We start from the raw sequence: 18,130 nt of genomic DNA on the forward strand, positions 1-18,130 counted from the left end.
TGGAGGTTCAGCTCCTCTTCAAATCAGGAGAATGCAAAAAAATAAATCAATATAAAGGTTTAAAACTTTGAACCTTTCATTGCAAGGTTAGTCACAATTGGCAATTCAATTCCCCTTTTTAGTTTTAGCTTTTAAGTAGTTTCAGCTGTTGAATATCTAACACAAACCAAAGGCTGGCAAAAAGTGAGCTTTCATATCAGTCTACATAAGTCATTAAACTTCTTCTCCAATACTGCTGTCTTATCTGTTGCCAGTGCACTGAATAACTTACTTTCTACTTTTGGAAATAAACATTCCTCCTCTGATGAAAACAGGAGCTTCTCTGGTGAATTGGATCGTTGGTCATTTTAAGGGCAAACTGAGTAGATGCCATTCGAAATAAGTTTTATTTTTACAAGAACAAAATATAAACCCAGCTCTGACATCCCCTTTTATAATAAGTCACTGAAACTCTTAATATATTTACAAAAAGATTTTAAAAAAGAAAAAAGAAAAAAAAAAGACTTAAATAAATATAACCTGCCGCTGCTCATGAAAGACGGATGAAGTCTCCGGGTAACACTTACAAACTGGTTGTTTATGACTCTCTCTTTGAAGGAAAGAACATTCAACCTAAAAGAGAAATCACAATGTTTCTGTGGTCTTAGACAGTTCAGTAGATAAAATCTATGTTTAAGTGAGAAACTATAGGAAGCAAGAATGTCAGCTGCTCCACTGAGAGCAAATAATTAACTGAACCAGTTCAGTGTGACAGAAACCAGCAAAATATCAGCGGGATACTGGCACATTTTGTTGTTGGTAGCAGGACGTGAAGCCATTTCTTAAGTCCATCCAGTGATAAAATACAGTGGAGCAGCTTTTTATGTAGAAATCCTGCTGTTGCAAAACATATTACAAAACTTATGTTTTGCAAGAGGGGAAAAAAACTAAAACAAATCCGTTAACCTAAAGAGATTGGTGGACACTGCGCCCTACTGGTTATTTATGGTGAGGACACACACGTACATAATCAACCCCATAGGGATATAAGAAATACAATTAGTATTTAAAGAAGAGTTATACATTACATTTTCCCAAAGAAGACTCTGATACAACTTTGCAAATGTAAGAAAATTATATGCAACCTCAGGATGTTAAAATAGCATGACGTGTAAGATGCTTCAGTCGTTTCACAATCTCCGCCACGTTGAGTTTAAGCAAAATGAAATTGTATGAAAAGAGTGCAAAAAGCAAATAATGGCATTATATGGCTTACTGATGTGAAAAATATGTATCCTAGTGATAGCAGGAGCAGCCTTGTCATCTGGCGCAAGTGTTTTTTTTTCACAGCTTTCAAGAGTTCAGTCTTTAAGCCACAATTGTTAATCTCCATACCAGGTGAAGCAGCTGGAAACAGCACGGCGGTTCCAGAGCAGGCACTTCAGTACTAGCTGTTCTGCGGTCTGACTGGGATTCAGTTCAGTTGTCTTTTGTCAAACGGTTGTCTCGTGTTCTGACTGCTCCTACAGGCACGTGCTGCGGTAAAAGTCAGGTATTCCTGTCAGTTCCCAGGTTCCAGATGCCTGAGTCGTTGCCCACTGCAATGAACATGTCACCCAGAGAACATGGATCTGTTGAGTCAGGATTGCTCTGGTGGGCTTCACGCAGGTCAGTATATTATGCATCCAAAATATCAATTCACTCAGACTTTATTAGACATGTTCAACTGTTGCCTGAAACAGAAAAAAAGAGTATAATGACACACCTTAACAAACTTAACTTCTGTTTTTGCATTATTTGTTGCCATATTGAACCTAAAAAAGGACAAGAGCTCAAATTTTTGAATTGTCTTATAATCAGGGTTGTCTTGTACTAGGGCCAATGCAGTATTCCTAATATCCAAGCATGCTTACATAAGCTTTAGTTTTAAATTTGCTTAGCATTTAAATATATTTTTAAAAAAAGGACTCACCCTCATCATCGGAGTCAAATCCAAAGATGTTTGAGCACTTCTGCAGTTGGAGATGACTCTGCAGATCCTCGGCACTGTTGAAAGTGACAAAACAGTTGGCACATCGTTGTCTCTGCAGAGCCGTTGTGACGTAGGTCTGCTGAGCCATGGGGAGGGTTCTCGGAGACGACTGGAAAAACGACAGCTCCTTCCTTCGTTTTGGCATGGTGATGTACTTCTCATCCAGGTACGCTGTAGGTGGCAGGCGCATAAATGGCCTCTTACTATACCCTTCCAGAGCGTTCTTAAGCACCGTAGATTCAACATCTTCTCTGGTTACTTGTCCGTTCGTCATTACAGAGTAACCAGCCCTGCTAATTGTAGGTTGTGGTGTTTCCACTGAAGTTTCTCCCTTGTCACCTACAGCGCTCCCGTCTACTTCTGTTTTCCCCTCAGTGAGCGGTTGGATTTTAGTTTCGGACTTTGCAGTCTTGCTAAATGCTGATGAAGCACCCTGGTCTTTGCATTTCTTCTTGTCAATCTTTGTGTCACCCTCTTTATGAACATTCTTGTGCTTCCTATTCGCCTTGCTGGGGTCTGAATTTCTCGTGACATGAGGTTTCTTGGATTTGGCGCCAGAGCTGTCGTGTGTTGTATCCGTTGTTCCTTCTTTTGCTTTACCTTCCACATCAGGTGAGCTTTCTATTGCGGCTGCTTTAGCCTGTTGTTGGTCTACTGATTTAGACTTGGCTTTCTTTTTTAGGGCAGAGGTTTTGCTTGTATCTTTGCACGGCCGTCTTTTCTTGAGCGTTTTCATGTCCCCTTTTTTGTCAATGCATTTGTTCTTCTTATTAGTCTTGCTTGAGTCTGGAGAAGCACTGTGACTACTCCTTTCTTTCTTTCCTTGTTTTTTCACATGCGATTTCTTAGAGATTTGTCCTTTTGTTATGTTCTGTGTTTTCTCTGAGGCGGTGCGTGGTGGCACACTTAAACTGTTAACCGGGACAGCAGACACAGATTTACCAGAGCGGCTTTGTGTGGAGTCTGCGTTTTCGGTCTTTCCTTTTCCGTCCTCATCAGCACAACTTTCTAGTCCTTCTGATGCTTTGGCCTCGACTTGCTGGACATCAGATATGGACTTGGCGGGCTTTTTCAGGACAGACTCTGGTTCTTTGAGAGGACGTTTTTTCTTACCACTCTTTGTGTTGGCTTTGCTACTTGCAACCTTGGTCTTTTTTGACTTGCTGGAGTCTGAAGAAGCAGTCTGACTACTGTTCTCTTTAGGAGCGGAGCGTTTTTTCACTTTATGCAGTTTCTTCATTTTGTCAGCTGTCAACGTGTGTGTTTTGTCTGCTGAGGTGGTACTGATTGGTTCTTTTAAACTGTTAGCGGTCATGATGGCTGTAGAGGTATGAGAAATGCCCCTTCGTTTAAAAAAAATCCTCATCTGCTTGATCATTGATTTCTTCGACTTTGAGTCATTGATTGATGTTTTTGTACTGTTGACTACATCTTGGACCTGCTGACTCTTTTCTTCTTTTGACTCGTCGCGCCCATCCGAGCTCTCTGCTGCTTTAGTGGGGGTTGCAAGCGGAGCCGTGTGTTCTATGACACCTGGAGTGCTCTGGCCAGTAGTTGTGTTTTCATCGTGCACAGCTTCCTTTGACTTAGGAGGACGCCCTCTTCTCTTAGGACCTTTTGTGTTTACTTTGACTTGCTTTTTCTTCAACTTATGTCTTCCTTTGATATTGTGTTTTAACAATGACGATGAGATGACTTTGTGACTTTCGGTTGTATTTGTTGCTTTGACTTTTCTTAAAGTTTGCCTTAATCTCAGATTTGGGCCTGTGGGCTGTGTGGACGTGTCCTTGTTAGAAAGATTCTTTAAGACGTGTGAATCCTTGGTCACATTTCTCTCTTTCAACAGAGGTGATCCGACAGTGGTGGGAGATGAAGCCTGAACAGGTTTCCCTGTTGACGAGTTATGTACCGCTTCTCCTCTTAAATTAAGAGCAGCCTTTACACTCACAGTCTTATTTACAGTTGTGGCAGAAGTTACATCTTGCGGCATATGATCTGGTTGTTTCTTACCATCCGGCGGATTGTTGTCAACCGTTTGCTGAGTTGTGTTTTTGTCCGCTTTAGTGGGTTGGGAAGCATAGTGCTCTCTTTCATGAAGGTTCAATGCCCAGAGACAAATAAATAGTTTACAACAACCAGGGCGGCAGCACTCTGCCTGCAGCGGACTGTGCCTCCTGGCGTGGCGCCTCATTTCCATTCCAGTTTTGAACCGAGCATTACAACCCTGATGAAGGCAAGGATGCCGTGGGGTGAGTCTGTGTCTTTCAACGTGGTGTTGAAAATGATCAAAACTCCACATAACCCTCATGCAACTACTACATTTGCTGTTTCCCACACGGAACGCCAGTTCTAAAGGTTTGACTTCACCGTAGTGATCTTCAAGAGCATGGTACAGGAGTGCGACACGGTTTTTTGACAGGTCTGTAATCCAAGCACAACCCTCCACAGGACAGCAGATTCTCTCTTGTGGCTCCGCATTTTTCTCATCGACAACTTTCCCACTGTGTTTCGTGGACGGCTTCAGAACCTGCAGAGATTTTGTCTCCGTTTTATCTTCGGTGAAACAGCCAAACTTGTCTACCTGTCCTGATGTTGCAGAGGAGTCCATCTCTGAATCTTGTTTTTTTTGCAACCTGGGATTCTCGGCTTCATCATTTGATCTTGCTTGAGAGAGCTCCTCCCGTGTGAGTGGCTGCTTAGCTGCTGAGTTCATGGTGTCCTTTTTCGGTCTGCCAAGCCCTTTCTTCTTGCCAATATGCCCATTTACCTTGTGAACAGGAGTTTTATCATTAAGCTGCTTTGACATGTTTAATTTATTTTCATGTAAAGATGGATGATCCACTGGATTGTCATTGGATCTTAACTTTCTGGAGCCAGATGGTGTTGAATCCGGAAGGCTTATTAATTTAAGACAACCAGTAGACTGCCTTGTTCTCCCACTACTACGGCACCCAGAAGCCACATTTGTGTCCTTAGCTTTGGCAGAGGTCTTAGGTGTGGCGATATCTTTGGTCTCAGAAACCCAGTTTTCTTGGGTATTACCAGGTGACTCTTTGCTCCTCTTTAGCTTCTCAATATGGTCAGAAAGGTGCATCATGGCCAGGAGGTCATCTTTGAACATTGTCCTACAGAACATGCACTCATCTTTACGATAATGGAACATAGCATGTGCTACAACCCGACTTCCCTTAAAGACCTTGTTACAGAATGTACAGACGTACTCCAACTTGGATTCCTTGGTATCTAATAGTTTACTGTTCTCAGGTGTTTCTAGACCAATATCCTGATTTCCCTCTTCCTTCACTTGCACATCAGCAACTACAGAGCAGCTGGAGCCAGAGTGCAATTTGGGAGGAACTTGCAAGGAATTTCCAGCTGGTGACTTCTTGGAGGAGCTGTCCTCTGCAGCCGGCCGTTTGTAATTCTCCAGATCAACCGCCGCAGGTGCATGTTCAGGAAACATTTCTGTTACTAAAGTCTGAGCAGATATGTTATTTATACTCTCCTGGTCTGTAGGTGTATTAGAAGTGACCATTGTTCTTCCACTTGTGTCATTTTCACAAGGCATATTTCCTTTTGAGAGTTTTGGGAAAACATCTGTGCCATCTACCTCAGAAATGATGTTGCCCGCAATGGGGAGCACGTCTGGGATGTCTGCTTTTTGTTGGGCTACAAGATTTCTGCCTGTTTCAGCCTGAGAAGAGAGTAACTTCAGATCTTGATTTCTATTTTTAAGAACATCATGAGACTGTGTGGATGTGGGGCTCAAACATCTAATGTTTGAAATGTTGGCCCTCGTCGAGACTGGAGGGATGTTATCAGTAACTACCACCTGACTGTTGTCCTCAGTTGAAGCTGTGGTTTTTGATGTGTCTTTAACAGTTTGAACTTTGGAGACGTTATCTAAACCTGGGGACTGAGTCACTTTAGCTGCTTTTGAGGCAATAGTGACTTTCATCTCGACGGCAGACTCTTCACAGAGTGTTTTCGCTGAAGCTTCAGTTGCTGCTAATGTCTTTGCCGCAGAGATGGAAGCTACCAATGCGTCAGACTTTTTGGACAGCTCGCTGCCTGAAAATGTCTTTTGTGACACAGTTTTTTTAGTTTGAACTTGAAGAACTGTTCCTAAAGCTGGGGATAGTGTAACTTCAGCTGCCGGTGTCTGAGATGTAATTCCACCTTTCATCTCAGCGGCAGGCTTTTTACAGAGCTTTCTGTGTGGATCTTTTGGAGGACTTCCTTGCACAGAGGAGCGTGTGATTGTTGATACTGAGCCTTGAATGTTCAGCCTATTACCTTTTCCTTTCTGCCGCCGAGCATAACAGTGCAAATGTTGTACAAACATAGCTTCATCCCGCGCTCTAAGAATCACCTCTTTGTGCTGCACAGTCTTCACAGGTTCTGATGAAACAGGAACCTTCACCGTAGGTCTGTAAAGAAGCACTTGAGGTAAACCTCTTTGTCTGTTCAAAGCGTCCTCAGTAAACGTTCCCATTAGTTCATTGTCTGGTAGGGAGAGCTCAAGAATTACTTGTGGCGGGGCAGCTGGTTTTAGAGGGCCCAACGAAAACCCTTTCTGGTGCTTGCGGTTGTTTTTCCTTGCCGTTAATTGAGAGTTTACTGAAGGTTTGTGTTTTGCATTGTTCTTAAGCTCACCAGTGTCCGACCTCTTTACGACAGAGGATCCATGGTGCTTTTGATGTTTCAACCCATGCTTTTTGATCTTTGGAAGAACATTTTTCTCTCCAAGATTTCCTGAGTCTTCAAGAAGCCACTTGGGTTTTCTAATCCTCCGTTTTGGTGGGTTCTTCTCCGAGAGTCGTGTGGTGCGTTTAAGTTCCCCATGCCTAGCGGCTACATTGTCCTGTAGCCTGTCTAGCTGCCAAAATGAACGCCTCAAAGGTTCAGCTGATGATGACCCTCGGTTGCCTTTCTTCTTTAAGGTGTGGTCAACATTAGGCCGTGTTTTGCCTGGACCCACCTTCAATCTCTTGGAAGCAGTGTCAGTATCCGCTTTATGATGTCTGTCCTCTTTATGGTTTCGCTTTCTAGCTGCTGTGTCCTTACTTCCTTTCTGACATACAGGCGTGCTTAATTGGGAAGCAACTTCTTTGGTGCAGTAGCTCAAGATCCATTTGTCCTCCATGATTTCTTCTAGGGCACCACTAACCACCTTCTCACTCATCAGCTTCAAACAGTTGGTCCGCAAAGCAATGAGGTTCCAAAACTCTGGGTCAAAATACAAGTCCTTCTTCAAGACCTGAGGAGAGATAGAGAACAAATTAGATTGGTGTTACATTATGGAATAACAACAAGCAACCATTTGCGTCTGAATTGACTGAGAATATGAAACTATGCCTTCTCTCCGTCATGATTTGTTAAAAAGGTGCTTTACCTGCAGGGTTTCAAAGCGAACATGATTTCTAATGGGGCTGTGCTCCACGTGGTACTCTTGATCAGGATGCATGTAAAGAAGATACACCATCTTGTAGGCCTCAACAGTGCGTTCGAGGAAGAAGACGAGAAGAGCACATGCCCGGCAAACCTCCAGGTCATCGGGTAGCAAGCCAGCTATCGTTTTGTAGATTAGGGACTTTGTGATGACATCGCAGGGAAGGCAAGACCCCAGAGCATTGGCACAAAGCTCCACGCAAAACTGGATACCATCTTCACCCAGCTTGTAAGATACAAACAAAAGGTTTAATATCAATTAAATATATATAGAAATCCCAACAAATCTTTTAACATTTATAAATATAAACTACAAATAAAATGTAGTTGAAAATCTGTATTACCACTTTCAGTATTGCTCTGATGAATGGGAAGATTGAGTTGACATTGGTCGCAGACAGCATCAGCTGACGACTCTCCCCAAGTAGAGCGTTCTTGGATGTATTCAACCGACTATGAAGTTTACTCCATATGAAGACAAGATCACTGCAAAGAACAGAGTTAAAACTTCTCAATGACACTTTAATGGGAAGGCCTTAGTAAGTGTTGACTTACTGACTTCTCATTGCATTTGCATCACACTGAAATTTACTCACCACAAATAGTACATGTCTCCCTTGCGAAGCTGCTGGGAGAGGAAGGCTCTACTGAGGGCGAGTAGCAACTCGTCCTTTTCCTCACACTCCAAACTGCAGATGATGTGAATTGCATCTTTACCATTTAATTCAGCCACCTGAAAGGACAATCAAAAGGAACAGCTAACAGGACAAAGATAGTTTTCACACATGAGATTTTGGTATAATTGTGTGGTAGCTAGGCAACAGTTACAACAGACTGAAGGGACAATTCTTGCCATTTGACTGAAAAACACACCAGTCTTCTGCATAAAACAGTCACTCCACCCACCTCTTTATGTAGGCGGTCATGCTGTGAAGTTTTGAACAGCCACGTGAGGTAGACCTGGAGGAAGAACAAGTGTTGTCCTGCTGTGGGATTCCGAGCACAACACTTAGCCAGGGCCATAGCCTCACTGACCCGCTCACAGGATAAGAGGTAGTGCACCCGGAGTTCAAAGAACACCGGCATCTCGGAGCTGATGCACCCATCCACTGTGGTCAAGAAGCCAGAAGAGAAGAATATAGCTCATGGTTGCAGTTTACTTGATACTGCTTTAAAGATTAGCAAGAAAACAACCACCGAGAACAAATCAATTTTCAAGTATTTAAGGTAGTTAGATAAATCTTATCTTATTAACATGAGACCAAAAAATATTTTGCCAACTAATATGATATTATCAGTAGTTAAGAGAGGTAATGACATTAGTGTTTATCATAGGACAGATGTTAACCCTGTTACCCACCTTCACTCTGAGGTAAATTGGACTCACTGAGGATTGCCTGTAAGGCTGGGACAGCCCAGGGCCCGCCGCCCCGAACCAAACGCTCCACCTGAAGTAAGTGAACATTCTGAAGCCTCCCAAGGGCCAACTGGTGACATTCCTGAAAGAGGATAAGAACAAAAAGGGACTTCTTAAGCTAGTATTTTAATTGATATATTAAGAGCACCATCATCCTGTTTTGCAATAATGTTCAGGACAATAAACTGTTTTGAGAGGTATAGCGCACAATTAACAACATTGTCCTGTTGAGAAGATGATCTACACTTCATGCTCACCTGGAATGTAAGAGTGAACTGTTTCAGTGGCTCCTGATGGAAGTCCTTCTGGTCAAAGAACAGCAGCAACTCAAAAAGACTCCTGTGAGGAGAGCAACATTGTTTGGTTTCTATCTACAACATTGTTTATGTACTTTATAACTTAGGTCTGAGTATTCAAAGGAATTTAAGTATTTGTGTTGATGTAAAAAGGACTGACTGTGATAGAGAGGCAGAGGAATGCACTTAATTGGGAAGCTAAGGGAAACCCTGGGGAAGACGGGATGACGGATTCATTTATGGAGTAAGGGCAAACGTAGGCATCATGCCAGGTTTTTTTTCTGGATTACAAAACGACCTGCTTGAGCCAATAAACAAAATCAACATTCAAATCCATTAATTTTGCCACTAACCGTCCCCAACTACAAAAGACTACTTTGGAGGGGGTTTACAAACATTTCCTATTGCCTATTTGAATGTCCTTGTTGTGTTCCGTATGCAATTGATCTGAAAGGTGTTCTCTCTTTCTATGACAATGGCAAGTCAATACAAGTGATTTTACCCTGATTATTTCATAACACATGTTTATAGAGTTAATGCCTTGTTTAATCAATGTCTGTTTTTTCCAAAGAGGTTGTGATGTTTGATGTAATATGTGTGCTTTGCCAAGGACACATTGTGCTACGCCAGTTCCCTAGGGGGCAAAAAAGGGTTTCATTCATTCGTTCATTCAGATTCCGGTGAAATAGAAAGTGTGTGGCAAAAACCACTTGACATTCCTTAATGGTAAAATTGGGAACTACACTTAAGCTCTCAAAGACATCGCCGAACTGGCATCAAGACTAGTGGTAGCTAAATGCGGCCACTACCATTCAGGGTTACACAGCAACAGCCACAGTAAATGTGGTTTAGAAGAAGTGATATTACCTCAACAAACAGCTAAACTCTGCATGCATAAACTGTATTTCTGGCTTCGTTCTGGACAATACAGGCAATCAGATCAAGAGATGGTACGGAGGAGGAGATGCCTTATAAAAAAGCCTGTCATTGGTGTCGTAGCTCGGTCATAAGCACATGGTGCTGCTATCACCTACAGCAAATTCACCTATTTATCCTAAGAGTATTCCCATCACACGTTACATGATCATTGCTGGTACTGCAAAGTATGTGACTAAAACCCACAGGCTTTCACCTGACTCCTACACTGAGTGGGAGTGACCAAAATGACGTATGCTGTCAAACTACAATAGAGACTCATCAAGTGCAGTATGACATATCTCTTCAAAAACTGTCAAATCACAGCACTTAACTGTCATAGCTTTCTTTTGATTTATTTGTCATTGCTGTTTTAAAAAACGGCAAGTAAAATCTGTGGGAATCAGGTTTAGGGTTAAAACAAAAAAGTCTTCAGGGAGGAGTCTATATACTTACAAAGCCAGACTACTGAGTGTGTGGAGCACATGATCACAGTTGGATGGAAAGAAGGTGCAGGCTCGAGCAAAATAGCACAGAGATATCTCAAGGATCCTGAGCTGAGGCAGCGGCACCTGCCCTCGAGAGGCATACTCCTCCACCAGCTGCACGGAGAAAAGACAAAACAAAGAAAATATTACAAGGACAATCAAAGTTTTAACCATTTAGCTTGTTTAAGTCTGTATATTAGATGTTTTAACTGCAGCTGTATGTACATTGGTGATGCAACAGGAACAAGGCTAAGCCAAGTAGCATTTTCAGGTATTAAGATGTCTTTTCTGTTTTATAACATGGTCAACGTATTATCTTAAATTTGGACTGTTGGTCTGACAAAAGACATTTTTTAAATATTGAAGCCCTACTAACATCTGTTGGTAGATAGGACATTGAAAACAGAAAAAACTGTTTGTCTTAACTACTTATTAACTACCCCCACAGTAACTAACACATGGAATTAATCAGCATGGCTGAGTCCCATATTTGATTATATTGCTCAAATCAAAATACTGACGTAAACAGTTAAGCCTATGTCTGCAGATTTCCTCTTTAACATACACATTTCTTACAGTGTGTAACCAAAACGGGACATTTAGTGCTCCTCCACACAATACTTCCTGTCAAGTCCCTAAAATACAATGTGCTTATATTGCCCTCTAATGGTGAACATCACTCTTGTGCATCGCTGGAATCCTGTGAATGTTAACTGTCAACACTGTTGTTCTCAGGCCTTTGTCCCATTACTACAACTACTTCGCCACTATTAAAATGCAGGAAGTTATGAAGTCTCAGTGGCAGTTTATTTGAATCAAAACGCAGATAAAAGCCATTGCGCTTCATTAATCCACCTTCACGAGTGTTCAAACTTTGTTTTCAGACAGAGCAAAATCTTACATTTAAAGTTTAAATGGCATGCCAATAGCTTAGTAGTAAACATAATTGTCTTGGTTTTGTCAACAGGTAAACGTAGACAAAACTACTTCCCACTTTTAGTAATTAGGCTAGAACCCCGTTAATAACTGCATCAGCAGACAATCTCAGACAACTGCCATTTGCATGCACTTTTTAAATTATATTTACTAGTTGTATTCCTCTAACGTTATAGCATTATGAAAACGTCAGGGTATGGAGGACATCTTGTGATACAAGGAATTATGTGACGTATTACAATAAAAGGTACACTTTCAACTACATGTCCTTTTGCGGCAGTTAAAGACACATAATTAACGTTATGCTAAATTTGAAGTTGAACTTTATAGCTAAGTAAATGCTTAATAATGCAGGATACTAATTGCATAACAACCTAACGTGAAAGGTTAGCTAAATTAATTACTAGTGAAATGGTTACAAAGCGCGTTGCAAACTTGCAAAAAGATGTCCACTCGGTAGTTTGGTAAACATGCAGCGCACTAACTAAGCTAACTTGCAGACAAATGTTGGGCTAGCTGGCTCAAACAATTAGCCCAGTTAGCTTGCTGGCTGTACACTGAAAAATCATGTCAAAATATGACTGTTTGTTATGTTTACTGCCTCGGACGCTTTAATAAAGTCGCCCGAATGTGAAGTTGGGTTATCAGACATAACGTTAATGTTTGAAAGGCGTTACGGCATTTGTTTTTAAAGCGACTAGGACTCGTTAAATAGCTAGCTAGATGCTAACGAGCCTACCTGCTAATGCTAGCCGTGTAGCGGCCAGTTCTGGGGGAGGGGAGTCAGCTAACATAACGTTATAAGCTAGTATCTTCGACAACAAGCTCGTCACCCACATAAGCTACGGCTCCTTACCTTACAAAAGTCAGAGCAGAACAGTTTACTATTGCCTCGCAATTCATCACTTGAGTAGCGGGTCAACAAACTCTGTAATTGTTTTTCGAACCCCTCTAACTCGTACACACTGCCCTCCTCCGCCATACTGCCTGTCTAGCCTTGCTCGTAGCAGCATCGCCACGGTCAACCACTTGCATTGACAGCGCTGATTGGATACTGCCAACGGTAAGGGGCTAGGTTATTAATCCGGCATGCACAGCAGAAGAGTTCAGCGGGGTCGAAGCTCCACAATTAAATCAGATTGCCTTCCGATAAAGGACCGCCACCACGGTACCAAAAGTAAAATATTATGCGCCATAAACCACATGGCAGACACAAACACAGCGTATTAAAGACTTAATATTTGCGTTCACGTCCCATTGTATAAACTTGGAAAATTGCATGAAATATTGTCATTTTTCTGATAAAAACCTTACAAAACATACATTTTATGGACTTTTACTCGTGTTTTAATCATGTTCATACATTATTTACATACACATATAGAATTATCAAATATATTTACATTATAGAAACACTATGTAAACGTGTAAATTCTGTAGATATATATATATTATATAGTTTCATTAGGATAAGAACAAAAACTAACAAAATATATACAGTATACATAGCCTACATATATAAAATCCTTAGATTTGACCAGGTTTAAAACATCCTAAACAAGGTTAAAGCCAAGTATTGAGATGTTTTAAATGTAAAACTGTAACGTGGAGATCACATTTAAAGCTATATCCCTTAATATTTTTGTATTTATTCATTTTGTATTCCCAAAAAATTAACACATAAAAAGTACTCCGGGCAAAATTAATGTAAATATTCAACAATAAATGCACTCTAAACCTAATTGACTTTATGCAAGCTTCACAGACGTCCTTTAAAAACTTTATTTAATCATACACATTCATGAAGGCAAAATTATTAATGCAATACAAAATGTTTCTCTAAGACACAGCAGATTAAAAAGTCAAGACAGCTTCACAGTTCGATCCAAAGCACTGTGTTGAAAAAGGAAATGGGGAAAAAAAACACTGACATTTTATTTCAAGTAATCAAGAAAGTTGATTATACTCCGCATGTATGTCTTTTTATTATTAAAAGGCAGCACACAAGAAGCACTGGAAAGATAATGTGCTTAAATACAGCAATCTTGACAAAAGAGATGAATGGGGCTTTTATACTTTACTATTTCTTCAACGATCTTAGACTTTTCAGACAAAAACAACAGCAACACAGAGGGGTCTATTCAAGACTGACACAAAATAAAAAGCTTTCTAAAAGTTACAAACTTAGAAAAGATTTGCTTTGAGAACTACAAGCAAATATAATAAGAAATAATCATCTGCTTCAAATTATATGTAACTCTATTACAAGTTGACACTAGCCTGACATATTTGGCTTATTATACCTTAAGATTCAAGTTAAAAAAAATACAAAAATGAATTAAAGAGCAAACCCTCACTCAAAAACTTCACAATATGTATTTTTGTTTCCATCTTTGAGACACGTCCACCCAACCTGTCATTGTGTTCGTTGCTCTAATGTAAGAAATGTACAAGCGTTCCAGTTCAGTTTAGTTCATCTCGTCGGTGGACTCCGACATGGATCGCTCTCTCCTTTCCCGGCCCGTGACAAAGTTGAGCAGGTCAACGGCCGTCACCACGCCGAAGACCATCTGCTTCAGGCTAGGGGAGCCGTCCGTCAAGTCTGGTGGAAGAACAGAATGGAAGAGAGAGATTAATGGGATGAGAAGGACTGAGAATGATTACCTTGCTTCAGGAGTTGTCACCCTACATGATTGTTTCCATTTCCCAAAAGCTTTATGCTGCTTTAAAAAAAGAAAAAAAGAAAAATAAAATAAAAAAGGGGGAGCCACACATTCAGGTATACCACAACAGGGGTTATTACAATATAACTGTTGAAGAGAGGAGGAAATGCTTATCAATCCTGCAGATTGAGAATGAACACCGCAAACTCAGCGTGTTGAAGTCAGGTTGTACTGCATGTTCAGATCCAGAGAATACTTTTGCTTACTTCCTACTTAACACCTACAATCAATGAAAACCAAACGCAACAACCTATTGTAAATATGTTTCTCTCTTTTTACTACAGGACCTTGAATGGGTGTGTGACACTAGACAAAACTCACAGAAATTCAGTAGTGTCCCTTTTAGTTGCCAAATTCTCACCGCATCCAGACTACTTTAAAAATGGCATGGTTGTCCAAGACCCTTGGGATGCTGGCTCTGCAGCTGGACTTTGACACTCGTGTATCAGAGAGGAACGATCAGGGACATGTCGACCCACTGAGAGATCAATGTTAACATGAAAATGTAGGTGTGGGGCGCCCGGATGGCTCAGTTGGTAGATTAGGCGCCCATTTAGAGAGGTTTAGTCCTATCGAAGCGGGCCCGGGTTTGACGCCCGCCCTTGGGCCCTTCGATGCATGTCATTCCCCCCTCTCTCTCCCATTTCATGTCTGCAGCTGTCCTGTCAAAATAAAGGCCTACAATGCCCACACACAAAAATAAAAAATAAATAAAAAATATGTAGGTGTGGAAGTGTCCTGGGTGCACATTTGAGCTGCTGGGCTTCCAGTCAATACTGTTACCTTGAGAAAAACTTTGGGCCCATATTCACCATTATCCTTCTAAGGTTTTTCTTAAATTTGTCTTAAGAAAGTTCCTAAGAAAAGTCTACGTCTGATTTACGACGTGTTCTTAAACAGCCGAATTGTTCGCATGTGTGTTCGTAGAATGATGAATCCCAATGTCACTTTGTTCGCTGAATTAGGCCCAATGACTCATGTTTAAACTCAGTCGAAGGTGCTTGGGATACAGACACTGCATGTGAGCCACCCCCCCCAAAAAATCCAAATGTCATGAATTTGAGCATTTAGAATAATACAGATTTTATTTAACTGAGCACTACTGCACGCTGTGCATTGCTGTCTGCCACGGTGTGTTTTTCCACACTACCACCGGGAGGAGCCAGAGTTAGACCTTTTGCACACACATTTAGTTTATCACATTTTGTTGCACTTGTGCAAAGTTGCACTAGGAGCTCAGGTGAATGAGAGCACATGAATGAAGGAAGTGGGAAAAATGTACTTACATTGGATCTGTTCATGCACCACCAGGGCAAAGTGGTCCGTCTCGAGAATGCGAGATAACTTTCCCAAGTTATCAGTCAGACGGATCTAAGAATGGCAAAAAAGACAATGACTTAAGAATAATGAATAAAACGAGCAATATTTATATGAAAATGAAAGCAACCAATGCAGAAGTGACAGAGCAATCAATGTCAGTAAGAAATGAGTCAAGATGCTAACAATTTCATTTTGGTACTTTCACTAATGGGAACATTATTCAGGATTTCTTTTGTTAAAGATTATTTTTTGGGGTTTTGATTTTTTGACAGGACAGTCACCTTGGGACCCTTCCTGAACTGGTTTGTCTCATTGGCTGCTGCTGTTAGCCAATCAAAATTAACAATTTAGTCTTCAATTACAGCCCATAAGTTATTAAAAAACCTTCCCCATGGCATCACTTCCACGCATTTACACATTTCCTTGAATACAAAAGCCCCAAATAGAGATGTTGAAGTTAGCGGCTGACCTGTTTGAACTGCTTGTAGAGCACTTTGCTGACCGGGTCCGACACCTTGATCTTCCCTGCCAGAATACAGGCCAACATATTCCCTAAGGTCACCATGCCCAGGATCAACCTGTACAGACACACAAGGGACATTGCAATTAAACACACTGCAACAAAAAGGAACCAGGCATGCAGTATTTGAGCGTGACAGACACTCACCCAGCCTCGTCCACCACCGGCGCCTGGTCGAAGCCCTTTTCTTTGAGGATTTTGATGGTCCTCTGACAAGTGACGGTTGGCAGGACGGTGAGGGGGGCGGACAGGTTCAAGCCCTGCAGCCTCAGATTCCACCACCTGACAAAAAGAGGAAATGAGAGGCTCTTGCACAACCAAACATTGAGGAGAATGCACCCTGTAATTACACATACCACGGCTTTTTCACCATGAGGTCCTCCTCACTCAGGAAGCCCTTCTGGACCATCCACTTGTCACTCAGGAACTTGGACCTTGAGGGAAAAAAATAAATAAATTAAGATTTGCATTTACACAATGCACATCTGAAGGCCCAGCTAATCTACAGTGGCCTCCGACATTGTATTTCTGTTGCATCATTTCTTTCTTTTCTGAAAAGCTGTGTCTGATTGATTCATCAATTTTTTCACATATCTTATCTCACTATATGTATTTTTACATATTTTTTTACTATATTATGCCGCTCAAATTACCATGATTGTCAACATGGGGATGCTGGACGTGGCTAAAAATGTCCTACACTAACAAACAAGAAACAATGCCCAGACATCTATTCTCTATAAAAAGAAACAGCACTAGATCATGGAAGTCCAAGCATTTCCCACAATTTAAATTCATGATAAGGGTTTTTCAGCCCAATGTTTTTTCCAACACATGGACATCAATTGGAAAAAGACTTACAGAAGAGTACTTTCTCAAAAGAAAGAGGCAACTACGGGATGCCCATGTTGCTCTGCTTCTACTAGATGTGTACTGTAGGTGTACAATTTTTTTATAATGTGTAAGCCAAAAGGATACAATAAGCTGAAATAGTACGTCAAGCCCAGTTTGAGTTTGTTTAGGTCATTCTGTCCCCTACTTGTCCAAAGAGACTAATTGGTGCTGCAGTCTTTGACAGTATACTGGACGGTGTGGTTGTTGGACAGGTGGGGATTCTCACATGTAGTTGCGGATGGAGTCCGGCAGGATCACCACACAGCGCTGACCCTCCTTCAGCTCTTTGGCGACATGTACTGCCGCTGCCATGGCCGTCCCGGAGCTGCCCCCTGTTACAGAACAGAGCTAAATGTGAGCCGACTTCGTAGCCTCCCCCGGGCGTCTGTTGTCTGTGCACTTACCGCACAGCAGGCCCTCCTCTCGGATCAGCACGCGAGACATGTTGAAGGACTCCTCGTCGTCCGACTTGTACCAGCTATCAATTACCTGGAGAAAAAAAAAAAAAGACGTATTGCTACATAAAAGGGGTTGTGAGTCAGCTACACATAGGGAAACAAAGAACGTATGGTGACAATAAAAAAATAAAACAGGCCCGTGGAACTCACTGATCTGTCGAGCACGGTGGGGATGAAGTCGTAGCCGATGCCCTCCACCTCGTACTGGGTCTTATCCGTCTTGTTAAGCTCCTCGGGCTCAGCCAGGATCGATCCTTCTGGGTCAACACCAACAATCTGCACACGTATGAAATATGAACATGAAATAAGATCTGTGTCTCGGTGACATATTGAAATCCTTTGAGAATGTGGTACAGCAATTTGGAATCCCTAGGTCTCAGTATTTTAGATATTCCCAACTTTATCATCTGTTGGTGGAATTTTTTGCGCCTCGTTCAATTCAAGATTATGCATCGCTTCTATTGGGTTCCCTCCAGATTGTTTAGAACTGGTCTGAAAGACACACCAAATTGTTGGAAATGTAAGGACGATCAATTATCAGCCCGAGACTATTTGTTCTGGGAGATGAGTCAAACCTCAGCGGGATAGATGGGCATGTAAGAAACCGGGTCCATGCTAGTTTAAGGATAGCCAAAGGATGTAGTACCTGAACTTTCTTGAGGGCTCTAAGAAGCTTTATGCTGGGGGGGGGGGGGGGGGGG

The 18,130-nt window shown here is 41.6% G+C and overlaps 4 protein-coding genes across 4 annotated transcripts in view; all 4 read right to left on the bottom strand.

The window, feature by feature from the left end:
* Positions 1-367: 367 nt before the first annotated feature.
* Positions 368-2,820, bottom strand: LOC117939672. The gene is made up of 2 exons (XM_034865161.1): positions 1,952-2,820; positions 368-1,712 (listed from the first exon to the last, which is right to left on the bottom strand). The coding sequence occupies exons 1-2, from the start codon at positions 2,745-2,747 to the stop codon at positions 1,702-1,704; spliced, it is 807 nt and encodes a 268-aa protein (XP_034721052.1). The 5' UTR covers positions 2,748-2,820; the 3' UTR covers positions 368-1,701.
* On the bottom strand, positions 2,761-6,021 carry LOC117939696. Its single transcript, XM_034865185.1, has 3 exons — positions 5,582-6,021; positions 2,819-5,548; positions 2,761-2,774 (listed from the first exon to the last, which is right to left on the bottom strand). The coding sequence occupies exons 1-3, from the start codon at positions 5,967-5,969 to the stop codon at positions 2,761-2,763; spliced, it is 3,132 nt and encodes a 1,043-aa protein (XP_034721076.1). The 5' UTR covers positions 5,970-6,021.
* On the bottom strand, positions 2,989-12,691 carry LOC117939670 (zinc finger protein 292-like). The gene is made up of 10 exons (XM_034865159.1): positions 12,371-12,691; positions 10,547-10,692; positions 9,137-9,218; positions 8,823-8,961; positions 8,369-8,571; positions 8,059-8,195; positions 7,807-7,948; positions 7,407-7,688; positions 6,993-7,271; positions 2,989-6,046 (listed from the first exon to the last, which is right to left on the bottom strand). Exons 1-10 carry the CDS (start codon positions 12,494-12,496, stop codon positions 6,020-6,022), a joined length of 1,563 nt encoding a protein of 520 aa, XP_034721050.1. The 5' UTR covers positions 12,497-12,691; the 3' UTR covers positions 2,989-6,019.
* Positions 12,692-13,461: 770 nt separating this feature from the next.
* Positions 13,462-18,130, bottom strand: part of cbsa (cystathionine beta-synthase a) — a 12,229-nt gene continuing 7,560 nt past the window's right edge. Inside the window, exons 8-15 of the mRNA XM_034865157.1 lie at positions 17,580-17,705; positions 17,376-17,460; positions 17,198-17,303; positions 16,434-16,511; positions 16,225-16,359; positions 16,027-16,135; positions 15,524-15,608; positions 13,462-14,116 (exon numbers count right to left, since the gene is read on the bottom strand). Coding sequence (XP_034721048.1) covers positions 13,983-14,116; positions 15,524-15,608; positions 16,027-16,135; positions 16,225-16,359; positions 16,434-16,511; positions 17,198-17,303; positions 17,376-17,460; positions 17,580-17,705 — 858 coding nt within the window. The 3' untranslated portion in view covers positions 13,462-13,982. The remainder of the gene's footprint in view (positions 14,117-15,523; positions 15,609-16,026; positions 16,136-16,224; positions 16,360-16,433; positions 16,512-17,197; positions 17,304-17,375; positions 17,461-17,579; positions 17,706-18,130) is intronic.

Source organism: Etheostoma cragini, chromosome 24, assembly GCF_013103735.1.
Source record: "Etheostoma cragini isolate CJK2018 chromosome 24, CSU_Ecrag_1.0, whole genome shotgun sequence".
Taxonomy (NCBI): Eukaryota; Metazoa; Chordata; class Actinopteri; order Perciformes; family Percidae; genus Etheostoma; species Etheostoma cragini.

Excerpts from the sequence above, each read along its gene's own strand:
- LOC117939696 (XM_034865185.1), bottom strand. The coding sequence starts at position 5,969 with ATGAAAGTCACTATTGCCTCAAAAGCAGCTAAAGTGACTCAGTCCCCA. Across the intron at positions 5,549-5,581 it reads CCCAAAACTCTCAAAAGGAA|CAATGGTCACTTCTAATACA; the intron begins ATATGCCTTGTG and ends CAAGTGGAAGAA.
- LOC117939672 (XM_034865161.1), bottom strand. The coding sequence starts at position 2,747 with ATGAAAACGCTCAAGAAAAGACGGCCGTGCAAAGATACAAGCAAAACC.
- LOC117939670 (XM_034865159.1), bottom strand. The coding sequence starts at position 12,496 with ATGGCGGAGGAGGGCAGTGTGTACGAGTTAGAGGGGTTCGAAAAACAA. Across the intron at positions 8,962-9,136 it reads AGTTCACTCTTACATTCCAG|GAATGTCACCAGTTGGCCCT; the intron begins GTGAGCATGAAG and ends ATCCTCTTTCAG. Across the intron at positions 8,196-8,368 it reads ATGACCGCCTACATAAAGAG|GTGGCTGAATTAAATGGTAA; the intron begins GTGGGTGGAGTG and ends TTGTCCTTTCAG.